Source organism: Pituophis catenifer, unplaced genomic scaffold (assembly GCF_029215685.1).
Source record: "Pituophis catenifer annectens isolate HBS135680 unplaced genomic scaffold, rPitCat1.0.hap2 SCAF_8, whole genome shotgun sequence".
In the NCBI taxonomy this organism is placed as follows: Eukaryota; Metazoa; Chordata; class Lepidosauria; order Squamata; family Colubridae; genus Pituophis; species Pituophis catenifer.
This window is the reverse complement of record NW_027256888.1, coordinates 84176606-84193940: the sequence shown is the minus strand read 5'-3', so window position 1 is coordinate 84193940 and position 17335 is coordinate 84176606. Positions and strand designations below refer to the sequence as shown.

At 53.4% G+C, this 17335-nt stretch overlaps 1 protein-coding gene across 4 annotated transcripts in view; it reads left to right on the top strand.

Annotated features, from left to right (window-relative positions):
- The window catches only part of DCTN1 (dynactin subunit 1), a 44782-nt gene that overhangs the window by 20543 nt on the left and 6904 nt on the right, over positions 1-17335 (top strand). For 2 of the 4 annotated variants that reach the window (XM_070949004.1, XM_070949003.1), the window contains exons 5-13: positions 10449-10469; positions 13066-13257; positions 14213-14410; positions 14649-14853; positions 15445-15523; positions 15686-15845; positions 15943-16047; positions 16210-16401; positions 16718-16834. In XM_070949004.1, the coding sequence (XP_070805105.1) occupies positions 10449-10469; positions 13066-13257; positions 14213-14410; positions 14649-14853; positions 15445-15523; positions 15686-15845; positions 15943-16047; positions 16210-16401; positions 16718-16834 (1269 nt within the window). The remainder of the gene's footprint in view (positions 1-10448; positions 10470-13065; positions 13258-14212; positions 14411-14648; positions 14854-15444; positions 15524-15685; positions 15846-15942; positions 16048-16209; positions 16402-16717; positions 16835-17335) is intronic. The other 2 variants (XM_070949006.1, XM_070949005.1) reach the window with 1 other exon arrangement.

Sequence of the window (17335 nt, the reverse complement as noted above, 5' to 3'; positions counted from 1 at the left end):
CACTGGCTTTCTCCCCCCCCCCCCAATCTAACCTGTCCTTTTGTCCTCTTTCTATGCAGCGCGGAGTGAAACCTAAAAAGGTGGTGCCTCTTTTTTCTCGTGCGCATGAAACGGTGGTGCAAAAGGCCACACTCGTGGCTGCCGTGGCCTCAGCTGCTGCATACACGCATGCGTCCCCCTTGCATGGAAGTTCCCATTAGGGCTCACGAGTGGTGTGACGGGGTCCCTGACTGGCCAAGAGCTCCCTGGAACACCTGGGCAGATCCCATCACCAGCTTAACGGTGCCCAGAAAGAGGCTGCTAATTCTCGAGCTGGCTTACTTTGGATTTCTGGCAGTCACAAAGAAAGCTGTAAACCCAGATGCCCCCCCTTCCTTCCCCTCCCCTCCCCCCCTCCTGACCTGGCCATGAGCAGAGGGGAAAGAGCGGAGGGGATTGCCCTGCTAATCCCCGCAGCAGTTTGGGGAGAGCAGTGGGATCTTCCCCCTCTTTGTCTGCAGCGGTGGGGACAGATTTCCCAAGGCAGGAGCTGGGCTGTCTCCCAGGGTCAGAGGCCAGCTGCGGGAGACCGTCTCCCCCTCCACTTGGGCCCTTTAACTGTCTTCTAGAGCAGGGGTCTCCACACATGGCAATTTTAAGACTTGTGGAGTTCAACTCCCAGAATCCATTGCTGCCTGGGATTTAAAGTCAGCAGTCTTAAAAGTTGCTAGGTTTGGAGACCCCTGCCCCAGAGTCTCCCTCCATTGCTCTGCTCAAAGAGCAGTAGGGTGGACAGGCTTTCCACTGCTGGGCTAGGGGCTGTGGTGGGGGGGGGGTTAGAGGAGAATTAGGCAAAGGGGCCTGGAGTGCTGTTCACGCTGCCCAGAAAGGAAAGGAACCCTTTGTGTGTGGGGGGGGGATGTCCCTGCTCTAGATAGTGAAGGAGAAGCGGAGGCTGAGGTCAGGCTTGAGGGGGAGAGCCAGGCTGCTCAGCCCACCCCGGGACAGAAAGTCCTAGCACGTTTCTAAGGTAGAAGCAACAGAAGCAGGCGGCGGAATCCCCCCTCCCTCCTTTGGCCTCCAGCCTGCCCGAAGCGAGGTCCTACCTGTTTCCAGGGGTGGGGGCTCCTTCCTCCTGACCCTGAGACACAAGCTCCGAACCTCAGCGGGGATGTGGGGGGGAAGGGGACCTCCGCCGCTGCCTCCTTCCAGCTCTGCTTCCTTCCCGTCGTTGCATGTGCCTGAGGCCTGGGCTTGCATGCCTTGCTTGCTTGCACCCGCTGCTTGCAGAACCATCCTCCGTCCGTGTGGCTTTGCATGAGTGCCGAATCTGGCCCTGGTTCTGTCACTGCCTGCCTTATGGAGTGCCTGGCAGACACCCCCCCCCTCCTGCCAGCACGCAGTGATGTCTCCCGTGTTTGGCTTCTGGCAACAGGTCTCGGCTTGCCTGGCTGCAGGTGGCTTGGTGCCCTTGAGAGTACAGGGCAGCCCCAGTGGCACCCGGGAGGAAAAGCGAGGCTGGGAGGGGCTCCGGTCTTTGTCCTTCGCCTCAGGGCAAAAGCCCCCCCACAATGTTGTCCAAACCAAGCTGAGTCCAGCTTGCCCCTCAGAAGAGGCGGCTGGGGGGCTCTTGGCAGCCTGTCTCTCTCGGTCCAGGCAAGCTGCTGATTGGATTAGTTGGTACCTCTGGCTGTCCTTCTGGGTGACAGATGGCTGCGGGGAGAGGGGGAGGGCCCTCCCTCCTACCCCCCACTCTGGGCCTGCCATCTGCCTTCCGGTCTGGGAGAGGCGCAGGTGCTGAGGCAGCCCAGGACCACCCACCCCACCCCAGGGGTATTGCAAGGCCAGAGGAGGGCAGGAGACTGCGCCCCCTCCTTTGCTCCCTCCTCGCTCCTTCTCTGGCCAGGGTCATGTTTCTCGGGGGGGGCGGTGTCCTTGGGTGCTCAGCCCCTGCCTTAAGGGAGTCGGGGTGGTGGTGGAGGCTGAAGGGGTGGCCTGGGGAGTGTGACTGATCTTACAAAACGTCAGCCATTTGATCAAAATGCATTCGTTTTCATTCGATCCTGTGGTTGTTTTTTTTTTTAATTTGATTTATATGCCGCCCTTCTCCAGAGACTCAGGGCGGCTTACAATGCATTAAGCAATAGCCTTCATACTTTTGTACATTTATACAAAGTTAGCTTATTGCCCCCACAATCTGGGTCCTCATTTCACCTACCTTAGAAAGGATGGAAGGCTGAGTCAACCTTGAGCCTGGTGAGATTCGAACTTACAGTAATTGCAGGCAGCTGGTGTTAATCACAATGCTATCAGTCTGCTGAGCCACCAGGCAGGTTGCCATCATGAGAGGAATCACTAATAAACCTTTGGGTGCAGGAAGGTTGGTTTCAAAGGAGGAACCCTTTGGGGTGCTGTGATCGATCTTGGAGGCCAGGAAGGGGCCTCTGTTGAGTGCCCAGGGGGTTCCTGTGGGACCCTTGGCTCTTGCCTGTAAGGCCAGGGAAAGAGGCCTGTCTCTCTGCCCTTCTTGGCAGACTGGAGCCATTCGCCTCTGGAAGGGGAGGGGGCCTCTCCAAGAATAAACTGCTTTAGAGCAGACAATGGTTGGCCGTGTCTTTTGGAAATCTCCTCCCACAGCCTCCCCCCCCCTTATGGAATCTTGTGTCATTTCTCCCCCCCACCCCCTTGGTAGCTGCATAGAATGGGCCTTGTTTCTAGGCAGCGGCCTCTCTGGGGAGCAGCCTCCTCGGGGCCTGGCGTCCCCTGCCCTCCCCGGCTCTGCCTGCCGGCTCAGCCTTGGCGGCTGCACTGGCTACCCTGCGGGACCCTCTTGGCTGTGCCTGCCTTGACTGCTTTCCAGGAGAAGCCCTTCCTCTTTTCGAAAGGAAGGAGGGTTTCATTGATGGTTCATAACGTAGACCCTCTGAATCCTCTTTCTTCTGCAGAAGGACACTAGTCCTTAACATTTGCAAGTGCTGTTAATATAATTAAAAGGCAGGCAGCCCGTAGAGCTGAAGTTGTGCGCTGCTCATGTGCCTTCAGCCGGTCGCAATCCAGCCACGTGACGTGGAAGAGAGCAGGCTCAGTGGAAGGCCATGTTTCCTCTAGGAAAAGCAGGTGGACCTGCTGCAAATCAGATCAAGCAGAGTAGCTTTCATTTCGGCTCCTGAAAGATCTCTGGGAATACGGGCAGCCCTCGACTTACACCGGTCCATATAGTGACCGTTCAAAGTTAAAACATGACTGAAAAAAAATGACTTATGATCGTTTTTCACACTTATGACCGTTACAGCATCCCCGTGGTCACGTGATCACAATTCAGGCACTTGGCAACTGACTCATATTTGTGACCGTTGCACTGTCCCGGGGGGGGTCACGTGATCCCCTTTTGCGACCTTCTGACAAGCCGAGTCAATGGGGGAAGCCAGATTCACTTAACAACCAGTTACTAATTTAAGAACTGCACTGATTTACTTAAGAACTGTGGCAAGAAAGGTCATAAAATGGGGCAAAACTCACTTAAGAAATGTCTTGCTATCTTGCTTAGCAGCATAAGTTTTGGGCTCAACTGGTCGCAAGTTGAGGACTACTTGTATTCTACAAGTACAAGTAGTACTTGGGGAAGGGGCTTGTGGGAAATACTGAGACACATGTGCTTATCGGATCCAGTTTCTCCTGGCCCAATCGTGTAGTCTGTCTCCTTCAAAGACCCCCCAGTCCGGGAGATGTCCAGTTTGTCCAGACCAGACTGAGACCTTCTGGTCCGCTTAAGAGCTGTCTTGCTCCCCACCTTAATGCACTCCTAAAGCCTCGAGCAGGGCCTGAATGCAGGGCCAGTTGCACCCTGGGGACCCACCGCAGGAGGGAGGGAGGGAGGGAGGGAGGGGGCCTGAGGGATAAAACCTGGCAAGTTCCCTCTCTGTGGCCCGTGCCAGCTCATTTCCTCTTGGAGGGCTGTGCAGAGGCTTTGAAGGCGGCAGGAGATGACAGACCAAGGCTTTGGGCAGCTGGGACTTCAATGGGGGGGGGGGCTCTTCCTTCCCCCTCCCTTTCCCAGCCCCAGCAAAGGGACGAACACGGCAGAGGCTCCAAATGGAGGAGCAGCATTGGAGGTTCCTGGGCATGAAATGTGTCCTTGGATTCATTTCACCCTGCCTGGAATTGTTCATTTACTGCCTTTGTTCCCTTGCGGTCAAAGCAGCTCCCTTCCCTTTCGAAACCGTCCCCATCCTCAGCCACACCTGCAGGGAATGGGGAAGGAGTGAGGGAGGGGGGCCCTCTTCTGGGCCAGAAGCAAGGGGCCCCCAGTTCCTTTCTGGAAAGGCCTTGCAATCGGGGGCCTCTTGCTTTGGCTGGCAGCCAGCCTGATGATGAGTTCAGACAACTCCCCCATCTAGGCTCTGCCATAAATCCCGAACCCCCTCTGGCTGGGGTGGGCTTCCCAGAGGAAGGAAGAGCGAGGGCAAAGTGGCCACATGCCACTATCTTGGGAGTTTTCCACTGGCCCTTGATATTCTACCAAGAGCTAGTTACTACTCCAGGTAGGAAGAAAGATGTAGGCTCTTGAGGGGCATCGTCGCAAGCCTTGGTGGTCCTTTTCCTTCCCAGAAGGCCAGGCTCTTGCCTGTGGGAGGGGAACGACCCCATAGAGATGCAGCCTTGGACAGAGTGTGAAGGGAAGAACTCAGGGTAACCCTGGGGGCATTTTTACACCCACCCTGCAAGGAAGGAGGCTCCAACTTGCTCCTTTGAACCTCTGGAGGGAGGGTTGGTGGGGGAGGGGGAATGGGGAGACAGCCAAACTCCAGGTGCACTTCTCTCCCCACCCTCTCTGGGGAAAGGCGCCTGGCCCATCTCTGGTGCAGCAGCAGCAGCCGCAGCTCTGGACCCAGGAGCCGCCTGCAAGGCCGGGGAAGGGAGGGGAGGGGAGGGGAGGGCTCTGGCGTGGTGATGTAATCAGCAACCAGGGCGATGGTTGGAGGCTGCTGGTGGAGGGGATGTGCCGCCTGCCCCCCGTCCCCCCCCCTTGCCCGTGGCTCTGGCTGCTGCTCGGATGCTCCCCAGCTGTCCAGCCCCAGGAATCAGTCTGGGATCCAGGAGGCTCCGGAAGCAAGACGGGGCTGCAGCCATTTGCAGCAGGCTCTCCGGGAGGGGCTGTGGTGTTGTGACTGACTGAATGGTTTAATCTTCTGTCTGCTTTTCTTCTCCCTTCTTCTCCTCTTCTCTGTCTGCTCCTTCCTTCCCTTCTGCAACCATGAAACAGGCTGCCACCACACGGAAGGTACAGTCTAAGGCGGGTGGCTGCTGCTGCTCCTGAGCCTTTTGCCTGACACAGCTGGGGGGGGGCTGGGGGGGAGTAAACAGGAATGGAGGCGGCGGGAGGGGGGAATGCTTGACTCTGAGGCACCCGGTTGCATTTCGTTGCCTGTCCTTCGCGTAGGAGTTGGTGCTCTCCTCCTCCTCCTCCTCCTGTTCTTGTTGTTGTTGCCTGCAGCAGCGGGCAGGGCAGTAGTGCAGCGGCCAAGGCCAGGGTGGGCATGAGTGGGCCCATCCTGGGAAAGCTGCATGCCAATTGCCCCCTTTCTCTCTTCTCAAGCCAGGCTCCCCATCAGCCATTTTCCTTCCCATTTCTTCGGCCAGTTGGAGGTCTCTGCTTCTCTGGGGTGCTTTCTTTTTTCCAAGAGGTTGTTTGCTTCACGGCCGGCCCAGCCGGACCTCTGAGTCCAGCCCCAGTTACAGATCGAGTGGGTGGGCTTGAGGGTGTGAGGCTCGGGGGCGAGAAGGGGCAAGCTTTTTCCTGCATTGCCTCGGCCAAATGACAGGAGTGATGCTTGTGGTGGCCGTGGGAGTCTCTCTGGCTGTTTGGATGTAGTCTGAAGGAAAAGGCTTTCTGGAGGCCGGCTGACCCTCTGGGGCCCCTTAGCCTGAAACCTGCAGCCCTTCTCTAGAACCTGCTAAGAGCTTCGGGAGGGCCTTCCTTTTCTGCTCTCCCGAGAAGTGGAGTGGGTCCAAATGGGTGGAAAGTTACAAAGAGGGCCGCAGAAGGGTTGGGTTGGGTTGGGGTGGATGGCAGCAGCCGCCTTAAGAGGCAGAGATCAGCCACCGGAAGGATGCTGTGCTGTGCTGTGCTGTGCTTAGCAGGAACATGGCAGAAGAGAATGAACCGGAGAGGGATGGTGAGGACCAGGTTGCATAGGAACCATGAAATCCTAGGGCTGGAAGGGACTTCATCTAATCCAATCCCCTGCTCAGTTACTTCATTTCGGACGGATGCTCTTCCCCCTCTGTTTGAAGATTTTCACCTGCCTCCGCTCTTATTATGGCTAACTGCTGTTCCTTGCTGGTGCTGAGAGATTTTGCCTTGTTCCTGGCAGAAAGCTCTTGCTGATTCAGGGTCTCCTTCGCTTAAGGAAAGGGAATGTTTGGGAATGTCTCCCAGAGTTTAAGGAGCTTGGCTTTTGTGGTGATGGAGAAACTTCTGCACGCTCAAAATTGTCCCTCGAAATTGGACTTTCTATGAACAGTTCCTGTGTGGAAAGTGAGTAAATGCAGATTGCCCTCATCTAAACAATCAGTCAGTAGAACAACTGGCATCCAGAAGTTGTGAATTTTCCAGCACTGGAAGTTTTCAAGAAGAGATTGTACAGCCATTTGTCTGAAATGGTATAGGGTCTCGTGTTTGAGCAGGGGGTTGGACTAGAAGACCTCCAAGGTCCCTTCCAACTCTGTTACTCTGTAATCTGCTCCTTGCTCTCATGGGAACCTTTCAAAAACAAGCTAGGATTGTTGCCTAGGAGCTGGTTTAGGCTTGGGTGTGGAAGTCTAGCTCTGGCTGAGCCACCAGAATGGAGAGCTGCCCTCATCTCAGGAAACATCCATATCTCTGAAGAGGAAGCACCTTGTGGAAGTCACTCCATGGGGCAGCCCCACAGCCTCCTTTGCAGAATTTTACGGAGGTCCAGAAGGCCGGCTCTCCCACTTGAAATCTTCAATAGTTTTCATTGCGGATCCTACTTACCGTACTTTCTTTCCCCCAGAATCTGTTAAGGAATAAAATGCAGATCAGCTCCACAATCTCTGAAATCAAAAATGGTAACAAATCTTTGTCTGGAGATGTCTTCTCTGTACTTTTATTGTTTAGAAGGACACCTACAGAACGCAGCCAATTTTGAAACTCTGAAAGAAATTTGGACTTCCCATGCCTCTTTGGAATAAACAGAAATTTAAAGAAGATTGAAACACAGTTTATAAGGTCCAAATTTTAGGATGAGACAGTTGTCTCATTTCTCATTTACATTTGCACTTACTCAATTTAAGTACATTGTGTTTACTCCCAGTTGCAGATCATTCATTCCTTAGCGGCAGCTTTATTTTCACTCGGTATTTTCATCAAAGATTTTGATGCCCACAAATCTCTTGCTGTGACTTGCTTCTGATTTGTTATTTTCCAGCAACAAGGACAACCAATATTTGTTTCCCAGTCGAGAACAGCTGTCTGTGGCTGTGATTTCAGGGCAGATGGGATGGGATGGGTTGGGCAGGAAGAAAGGGTGAGGTCAGAGAGATATAAGTGATCCAGTCCTTCCTTTCAGCATCTCCCTGCAATGAGAAACCACCTCCAAAAGGCAAAGGATCACACTCTATCCGCCTGCCCCAGGGGAGTGGTCTTCTACAGAGGCGGCAAGGGCCCTCTGGACCCAGAGACACATCATAGGCAGGAGAGAAATGCAGCCTGGGTGAATTGTAATGAGCAAAGAAGCCTCAATACAGAGAAGGGAAAAAAACAATGAGACAATTATTCTTCCAGGGCTGCCCCAAATTCCTCATTATAATTTAAAGCAAAGCACGGCTGTCTTGTCTTTAGGAGGGAAGGAAAGGAGGCTCACCTTCACCTGTGTGCTGCTCCCCCTATACAAGGAAGGCCTCAGGCACCCCTTGAATTGCTTTTATGGGAAAACTTTTGCCCAGCTCCTTAGACAATTTAGGAAGCATCATTCTGCAGCAGAAGAGACCGGTGAAATCAGCCATTCAAGATGTGGCAACAGGCATTTGTTGCATTTTGAGATCGTGATGAATCTTGGCTTGGAAAGAAAGCTGCAAATATTCTTACAGCCATGGGGCCTGATCCTCCTCCAAAGAACAGCTGTCTTAAGCCTGATTTGGAGGTGCCCGCAACCCCCCCCTGGAGGCCTTGCCACATACTTGCCCTGCCAAGGACTTGATGGGTAAGTGGAGGTTGCAGGTGGCTGCAGAAGGGCCTATGCACGCACCTCACGAATCCCAGCTGCGCGTTGTGCGGAGGTGCGTATCCTGTGTTCTGATGGGTTGATCCCACTACCTGTTCCGTGCTTTGCTGCTTGAGGGGACACCCCAGCCAGGACACTCCCATTGGCAGAAATTTAAATGGAGGCCCTGTGCAGCCGCCCCCAAATGGCAGGCACAGGGGTTCCCCAGCATGCAGAGCAGGAGAAGTCTGCTTGACCCTTTGTGAGGAGGCTGAAGTCCATGTTCTGCCCTCCTTGGAGCTCACAAAGCTGCCTCACGTCCTGCAGGGATCTCACAACTGCTGCCAGGTGCTACAAATCCTGCAGCCGGGCCGGGCCTCACCTGCCATATTCTGGGATTGGAAACTTTCTAGGTCCAGCATTTGCCCTGAGCTGCCTGTCCACACGCTTGTCCTTTCGAAGCATTTCATCTCCCTCCTTTCAGTCCTGTTGAAATGATGGGAGAGGCCCAAGAGCCTGGGAAAGGGAAGCAGCAGGATTCAGAAGGAAGTTCAGGAACCGGCCTCTTCGTGGCATCCTAGCTTGCATCAGGCTGTGATGAACACAAAGCTTTACATTTTGGATTGTCGTCTTGAAGCTACGTGCAGAGGCGGGATAGTCTGCTTGCGGCACGAAAACAGAAACCTCTGGATGGTTGAATTGCTATTCCACAAACACCAAGACGTGTACGTTGAGTTGTGCCTGGTGATTTAGCAATAGCACTTAGACTTCTATACCTCTTTACAGTGTTTTATAGCCCTCTCTATGCAGTTTACAGAGTCAACATTTTGCCTCCAACAATCTGGGTCCTCAGATTGTTAGGACGTAGGATGCTTGTGGGTGACTGTGGCATCTTTTGGGCACTTGAGCCCCTTCCTGCTGTATGCGCTGGATTTGAGACTTGCAAGGTGTGCCGAGTGTGAGGTTAGGTCGGATCTATCTTGACGGCGAACTCGTTGAGGCTCCAGCTGCCTCCCTTCCCTTTAGGCATCACAAGGAGAGTGGCTGCTCTAAGCATCGCTCTGCACTGCCCCTGTAGCCAAGTCCCACGGCCTGTTCCTCCTCTAGATGGGTTCGCTCAAATGGGGAGGAAGGTCGGAACTGAAGGTGGGCTGTTTGTGATACTCTTTCTGGATTAGATGACTCAGAGGAGCTGTTTTAATGGAGCCTTTTTTGCTATTGTTGCCTTCATGTGGAGTCATCCTACAGAGTTGCTCTGAGTGGATCTACAGACTGTTGGCAAATTCTAGGGAAAGTCCATGGCATTGCTTAGCTTACTTCGACTTAGATGTCTTGCTTTCTGTGCCCCTTGTCCTAAAATAAAAGATGTGTTTCAGACGTGGTTCGAAGATGGAAGCAAGGTCTGAATGCATGGTCCGAAAGTGCCAGAGGAGGCTAGGATCGGTCAGGAAGGAGCTGGTCAGCACAGAGAGCTTCCCTCCTTGTCCCTCAAAGTCAGATGTGGCCTTCAGGCACTTGGCCTTCCCAGTGCTGAGTCACTTCTGGCCCAGAGAGGACTCAAAGATCACGCTGTTCTCCCAGCTGTGGGGGATTCTGGCCGCAGCAAATCATCTGGGCTGTCTCGGTCAAAAGACCTGGTTGAGTTTTGGACTAAATTAAGTTTCATCCTCGGTAGGAGCCCATGCTACGAACTGTACCAAGGACACCGGATCCGTTTTCTTTCTTGTGTCCTTTCCCCACGGTCAGGTTCTGCTTTTCCTGCTGTTTCATGAGCCCCTGGAGAGCATCCGGGGTTGGAATACATTCTCTCCTCCAACGGAGAGCACATGGCAGTCCTTTTTTATCCCCTCAGGGGAGCCGTTGGTATCATGAGATGGAAGACCACTCCAGGGAGAATTGGATTTGACAGCTTGTGACATCGGTGATCAGAGAGTTTCTGGGGAAAGAGTGTGTGAAATCTTGCAGCCATTGTGGTGGGAAGTTCTAGACCTCTTGGGCAGGCTTCGGGGGGGACCAGGAGCCCTAGATGGGTGGCCCGCTGGTGTCCGGCGGGGCTGAGAGAGGGCCCAGTGCAGAGGTTTGCGGGCTGCTGCTGTGCGCACTAATCTCGCTTCTGTCTCTCTTGTCGTCCCCTCACTCTATTCCCCCCTTCTGCCACTGCTGCTGCCGCCGTCTGTGTCTCTGTTCCCGTCTCCCCGTGTGACTGTCTCTCCTCCTCTGCTTTCTGCTCCTGCCGGCCTCCAGACCACAACGAGGAGGCCCAAGGTGAGAGGGGGGGCCGCCCTTGTGATCATCTTTTTTTTTAATAGTAATTTTATACAAGCTTAAAAGAATAAAAACTGATAGTGCAGAAAAACTAGAAAGAAAAAAAAACCTATAAGAACATAGTAAAGAAAAAGAAAACAAATTACTTCCCCCTTCATGACAAGTATGAAGTAACTTAACTGTTGTCTCTTAAAATACAAGCGATCTCTTCCCATATCTCACCTGTAAACAAATCCCTAAAATCCTGTTTCAGTCTTAACCAGCAAATGTCCTTTTAGGGTTACCAGAAAGATAATAATGTATCTCTTTTTATTTATTTATTTATTTATATTTCATATCTTTTAACCACCCATGCCCCTCAGATTATTATTGGATGGTTTATTTCACCATTAACCTTGATCAAATAAGCCAACTTTATATTCCTTCCTTTTACTTCTAACAACCTGGATCTCCACCTGGATCTCCAGTCCCTTCTAACGTCCTAGAAGTTAGTTTCTTTTCATTTCTTCCTTGTCTCTTCTCATAAAGTTCTTCAAAGCTTTAACAAGCCTCTTTTGTAAGTCCAACATAGGAATATTGTCCAGGTCACTCTCTCTTCTTATATCTGTTCATATATCTTAATTATTCAGACATCAGTCGAGATGATTTGTATGTCCAATGAGGCATCTTTTCATGTCATTCTTGTAGCCTGTGATTTTTAATCTACTTTCAGATCAGCCTTAATCTTGTCTAATAAAACCTTTTCCTTTTCTTTCTTTTTTTTTTTTACACAATCTGTCTATAGAGGCAGACACTGTTAAAATTAACTTCTGGGTCCATTGTTCAAACATATCCTTGAATATTTCCATGGTTAAAATACTTTGCTCCATCCTGTAGTAGTAAGTCTAATTAAGGGTGTTTTTTTCTTCCTTTAATTGTAATTTTTAGTTCCTTCTGGTTTCATCAGCTCTCCCAGGTAAACCAGGAAACACAGCTTTACTGTAGGGCTGCAGTAACAGAATCTTTCAAGTCTGCAAGTACCAACCTCCCACCACCACTCTTCACTCCCTGATCCCTGAGGGTAGGCCCTTCCTCAGTTTCTTTCTCTCCTCAGATTGCATCCTGGGCAGCATCTGTGGGTCAGGAGGCCTTTTCTCTGCAGTAGAGACGAGGCAGACTTCTAGAGGGAAATTGGATATGGTTTGAAGGAAAAGGAGGAAAATAAATCACCTCCGAATCGGATAGTTGGCCAGAGTCCAGTGCCTGTTTGCTGCAGGAATCGGCTGTCTCTGCTGCGCTCCACCCTCCTTGGGGACAAGAGCCCAGCTTCTCCCATGGAACTGCAGTCCCGGTTGTGTCCTAACCTCCTCCTGGGGGCTGTGAGGGAAGACTCCCTCCTCCTTTGGGAACCCCTCCCCCCCCCAGGAGTTCTGTCACATCCCCTCTCAATCCGCCATCTTTTCTCAGGGCCAAACATGTCCAGAACCTCTTTCTAGGATCTGGTTTCTGTCTTCCTGGCCCTCTTCCACTTTCTCTACATATGCAGGGTGAGGCCCTGATCTGGAGGTGGCACTTGATGTGGGGCCTGGGCAAAGTAAATAAAGTTGGAACCATTTAATTCCCCCAGTTTGGAAAGAGCAGCCTAACATTTTGTGTTTGCCTTCCCCTTTTTTTTTTTTTTTTTTTTGCAACCTTGTCCTACCGTGGCCTCATAATCCAATTTGCAGGCAACGATCCTTGCTTTGTTTTTTCCCCAGGACTATTTTCGGTTCAGCTGCTCCTCTCCTCCTCCTGGGCTTTTTTCTCAGTGAAATTATTCTACTCCAAGTCTCTGTTTCTTTCCATTGTATTCAGTCTATTTTTATAACCTTGAAAACCAGTTTTAAATGTTATTCTTTTTTTGGTGTTAACTGTCCCACCCAGTTTGTCATCTGCAGATTTGATAAGTATTCCTTCCATCTTTTCCTTCAAGTCATCAGTAAAGACACAGAAGGGAACAGTGACTTTTGATTTAGTGTTTATGCTCTTATGTAATACAGGTGATATAATTACTTATCCTATATTTTAAAATTTTCTCCTGCTATACTCGATTTGATGGGGGGGGGCAACAGATGCTGGGGTCTTAGGAGATGAGAGCTCTGAGCCGGTTCGGCAGAAGAACCAACCTGAAGGCTCAGTTTAAGCCCACCTTGTTGGATTTTGCCCCGCCCCACCAAAAACTATGGAAGAAGGAGATGCCCCAAAGCACGAAGCAGGACCCTCCTGCCCCCAGAGCATCCCTGTCAGTTTGGCTAAGGTGCAATTTCAAAGCAGGGGAGAGGAGCTGTCTTTGGAAATCATAGGCGTTTTGCCAGCACCCCCTCTCCCCCCCCACTAATGTGGCCACACAGGTCTTTCTGCAGGCTACTCTGCTGCCTCCTTTTGAGCGGCCAGCTGTAAAATTTAAAAGTTTTGGCTTTTGCAGATAGCTGGACTCCTCAGTTCCTTGGCATTTCCTCCAGAAGCCCTGAGTGGTTCTGCATCTACATGGTGCCACTTACAAAGGCTGAAGCAGATGCCCAGCCTGGCAGATCTCTTCCGGTGAAAATGCTCTTCTCACCCTTCCTCTTTCTTGCAGCCTACCCGAACTGGCAGTTCGGCCACCTCCAGCAGCACTGCGGGGCTCTCGGGCTCGGCCTCGGCCTCAGCCGGGGAAATGAGCAGCAGTGAACCAAGCACTCCTGCACAGACCCCCTTGGCTGCCCCCATGGTGCCCGTCCCAGCTCTGGCATCCCCAGTGGCTCCTCCAGCAATCCTGTCTCCAACAAAGGTGAGGTGGGGAAGGGGTATGTGTGTGTGCGTGTGTCCAGTTGCACATTTACAAGAGGTGTCCTGGGACAGGCTGCAACCTCCAGCAATACCCTGGCTGCAGGCTTTGGGTATCGCTGGTGCGGGTAGCCAGACTCTGGATGTGGACGGTCTACTTCCTGCCCCGCTTTCTCTGGAGTCAGGCACTTGCAAGGGGCCAGGCAACGCCAAGGGCCTGAACTGGGGCTCAGTATTACGGGAACCAGCCCTCTTTCCTAAGGTCAAGCCAAGCCAGACCCCAGGTAGCAGCCTCAAGAGACCCACGTCTTGCATGTGGCCAAGGGGTGGGAGGAAGAGGGTCTGTCCCCATGGAGTTGCAGCTTCTGTGGCCTTATCTTGCAGACTATCTTGCTGTGAAATCCAAGGCTCCACCAGTTAGGATGGAACCTTCCCACAGACTCCCTAAATCCCAGCATTGGCACCTCTTGAGAGTCCTGGAAGTAGAAAGGATGGCAGCGCTGCCCCCCCTCTTTCCCCTCCCCCCCCCCCGTACATAGTCCACGTCAAAGTAGGCATTAACCGCAACCAATAGCCAGGAAGGACACTGACTGCTTTGCTGGTGAAAAAGAATCACATGTCACTTGTGACGAAAGGTGGTTGCGTAATTTGGTGGGTCCATTGATCATGTGACCGACCATGCCAGGATGGCGGTTCAGGAGGCAGAATGGCATTTTCCAAAAAGAAACCTATCATTACACTTGGGGAGGCCCTGATAAAATGAAAGTATTTTTATTACACGCACGTGACATTTTTTTCATTTGAGAAAAGATTCCACTCCTCACTTAAAGCAGGAATTGGACAAGAGTGGATGGTCTGGCACTGTGGTGCGGAGCCGGGTGACTGTAGAGGGGTGGTGGTGGGAGCCCTTCCTCCCAAGGGGCCCAGAGGGCGTGAGAGGGTCTCTCTCTGCCCGGCAGGAGGAGGAGTCCCTGCGAGGGCAGGTGCGAGACCTGGAGGAGAAGCTGGAGACCCTCAAGATGAAGCGGAATGAAGACAAGGCCAAGCTGAAGGAGCTGGAGAAGTACAAGATCCAGCTGGAGCAGGTCCAGGAGTGGAAGAGCAAAATGCAGGAGCAGCAGGCAGAGCTCCAGAAGCGCCTGAAGGAGGCCAAGAAGGTGGGCTGCGCAGCTTCGGGGGGGGGGAGACGCCGGACTTTCCCGTTGACGGACCTGCATTGGGATCTGCTGGCCGTCCGTCCTTTTGCTTGGCAGCCCTCAAAAGGCACTTCTCCACACCTCAGAGAAAGGGTTTCCCACAGCTGCATTGGCCTGATTGACAGCTGCCAGTCAGGGATCGGGCCCCAGGGCATCCACCTGATTGCAAGCCCCGGCTGCTTCCTCCTGGCCCTTGCAGGAAGCCAAAGAGGCCCTGGAGGCCAAAGAGCGCTACATGGAGGAGATGGCCGACACGGCCGATGCCATCGAGATGGCGACCCTGGACAAGGAGATGGCCGAGGAGCGGGCGGAGTCTCTGCAGCAGGAGGTGGATTCCTTGAAGGAGAAGGTGGAGGATCTCACCATGGACCTGGAGATCCTGAAGCATGAGATTGAAGAGAAGGGTGAGCCCCTGGCAGGCAGCATGTGTGGGGACTTGATGGCTGGGGGCCTTGAGGGCAGAGCCACCGCCTGGCCCCTGCACCACCCTTGGGGACGTCGGGCTCCTTTCAGCTGCAGCCTCAGAAATGGTCCCTGCTTTGCCTCCAGGAGCTCTTTTCCCCAAATCGGCCTTGGGGGGGGGGGCTTCTCTCCCCTCCTCCCCCTTGTGAATCACCTGGAAGCATCTAGAATACTCTTGGCAATGAAGGCAGCTGCCGTGGCCTGGGGGCTCCGGATCTCCTGGCCTAGCCCAGCTAGAGAGGGGTTGAAGGGTCACAGGAGGAGAGCGCTTCATAAAAATACCAAAGGATTCAAAAGAAAAGTCCAAAATCATGAACACTTTGCACAAATCTATGGATTCTGCCTCACTTGATCCTAGAAAAGGACTATTCCAGAACGGGAGACAGGGTGACTGCAGACACCAAAATGATCAAGACTCTAAAATTTAAAGAGGCAGACAGGCAGACAGACAGACATGAACACAACATTTTTGTTTGATCAACCACATTTGACACGCTCTGTGAACCCCGTGTTTGTGGTTTTCAATCCTGCAGGTTCTGAAGGAGCTGCCTCCAGTTACCACGTCAAGCAGCTTGAGGAGCAGAATGGCCGCCTGAAGGAGGCCCTTGTGAGGTAGGCCCACCGGCTGTTGGCGAGGACAGCAGGAGGGGTCGCAGAGAAGCTGGAGGAGGCTGTGTGGGGGAACCAGGTGTCAGGGCAAGGAGAAGCTCCCCCCTCCTTTGGCTGCTTCCCTCTCTGGCCCGGGGTGACTCCAGCCCCTCTTTGCCCTGAAAGGATGCGGGACCTGTCTGCCTCGGAGAAGCAGGAGCACGTGAAGCTTCAGAAGCACATGGAGAAGAAGAATGTGGAGCTGGAGGCCCTGCGTCAGCAGAAGGACAAGCTGCAGGAGGAGCTGAAGCAGGCCGAAGGGACCATCGATGAGCTGAAGGAACAGGCAAGTCAGCCAGGGCTGTCAGGCCAGCTCCGGCACCCTTGTGCTCTGGAGTCAGCGGCTGTTCTCCTGCGCCCCCTAACCCGCCCTCCCATCCCAGGTGGATGCTGCTCTGGGGGCCGAGGAGATGGTGGAGACGCTCACTGAGAGGAACCTCGATCTGGAGGAGAAGGTCCGCGAGCTCCGTGAGACAGTGGGCGATCTGGTGAGAGCAAGCAGAATGGAGCCTGGCTTGAGGGAGGGGCTCCTGGGCTCCACTGTCCCAGCCGGAGAGAGCGTGGTACGCTTGGTCTCCCTTGCAAAAGGGGTGGGGGCCTTGCTTGGGATGCCCTCGCTATCCACTGTTTCGTGGCCGTTCCTCCTTTAGGAAGCCATGAACGAGATGAATGACGAGCTGCAGGAGAACGCCCGGGAGACGGAGCTGGAGCTGCGGGAGCAGCTGGACATGGCCACGGCTCGAGTTCGCGAGTCGGAGAAGCGGGTGGAGGCAGCGCAGGAGACGGTGGCTGACTACCAGCAGACCATCAAGAAATACCGAGAGCTGACGGCCCACCTGCAGGTGCCAGGGCCTGCAGAGACGGGCAGGAGGGAGGGAGAGCACTAGGGTGCCAGGATCTAGGATTGGTTTCTATCAATTAGTTGCCTGGATTATCCAGTTCCCAGTTAGAAATGGCTCATACAAACAAGGAGATTGAGGAGGCCACGCATAGAATGACCAACCTTTCTCTGCTTTCAAGGCCAGCTTTAAGCCCAGCCCGTCAGGGGTCTTCCAGCCAAGGGGGAACAGCCCCTCATCTGGGATGGTCTGAGGGCCTCTGCCCTGGGCAGAGCAGGGCGGAGGCCCACTTTACTGATGCTGCCTTTCCACCTTGCAGGATGTTAACCGAGACCTGATGAGCCAGCAAGAGGCCTCTGTGGAGAGGCAGCAGCAGCCGCCGCCCGAAATGTTTGATTTCAAGATCAAATTTGCCGAGACAAAAGCTCATGCCAAGGTAGGACAGCCTCAGCCTCGGCAGCTGCCCTCTTCTATTCCTGGCAGCTCACGCAGGAGTCGCTGGGCAGGAGAGGCAGAAGAGGGTCAATTATAACAGTTCAATAGAGGTGGGGGGCGCCCTGAGACACCCCAAAAAGTGCTCCCAGCTCATCCTGTCACCCTGACGGGTCACAGAATTCCTTTGGCTCTGATCCAAGCAGCAGCTTCTTCCTTCCTCTTTGTCCGGTTGGGGCCGGTTCTCCAACCAAAGAGGCTCTCCGCAGCTCAGGGCTGAACTCCCTGGTGCCCCCTGAGCTGCTGGCGTTTCACTGCCCACCTAGGTCAGGCCTTCAGTGCGAGTAGCTGCCCTGCAAACCTCACACTTACCTGCACTGAAGATGTGAGCCAGTTGGGTCACGAAGCGCCTGCCAGCAGAGCCTGCAGCTCAGGGGGCCCCTCCCCCCAACGTGTCTTAATGCAGGCCGTGAGCCTCCACAATGGTTCCAGTCCCCTCTCCTTT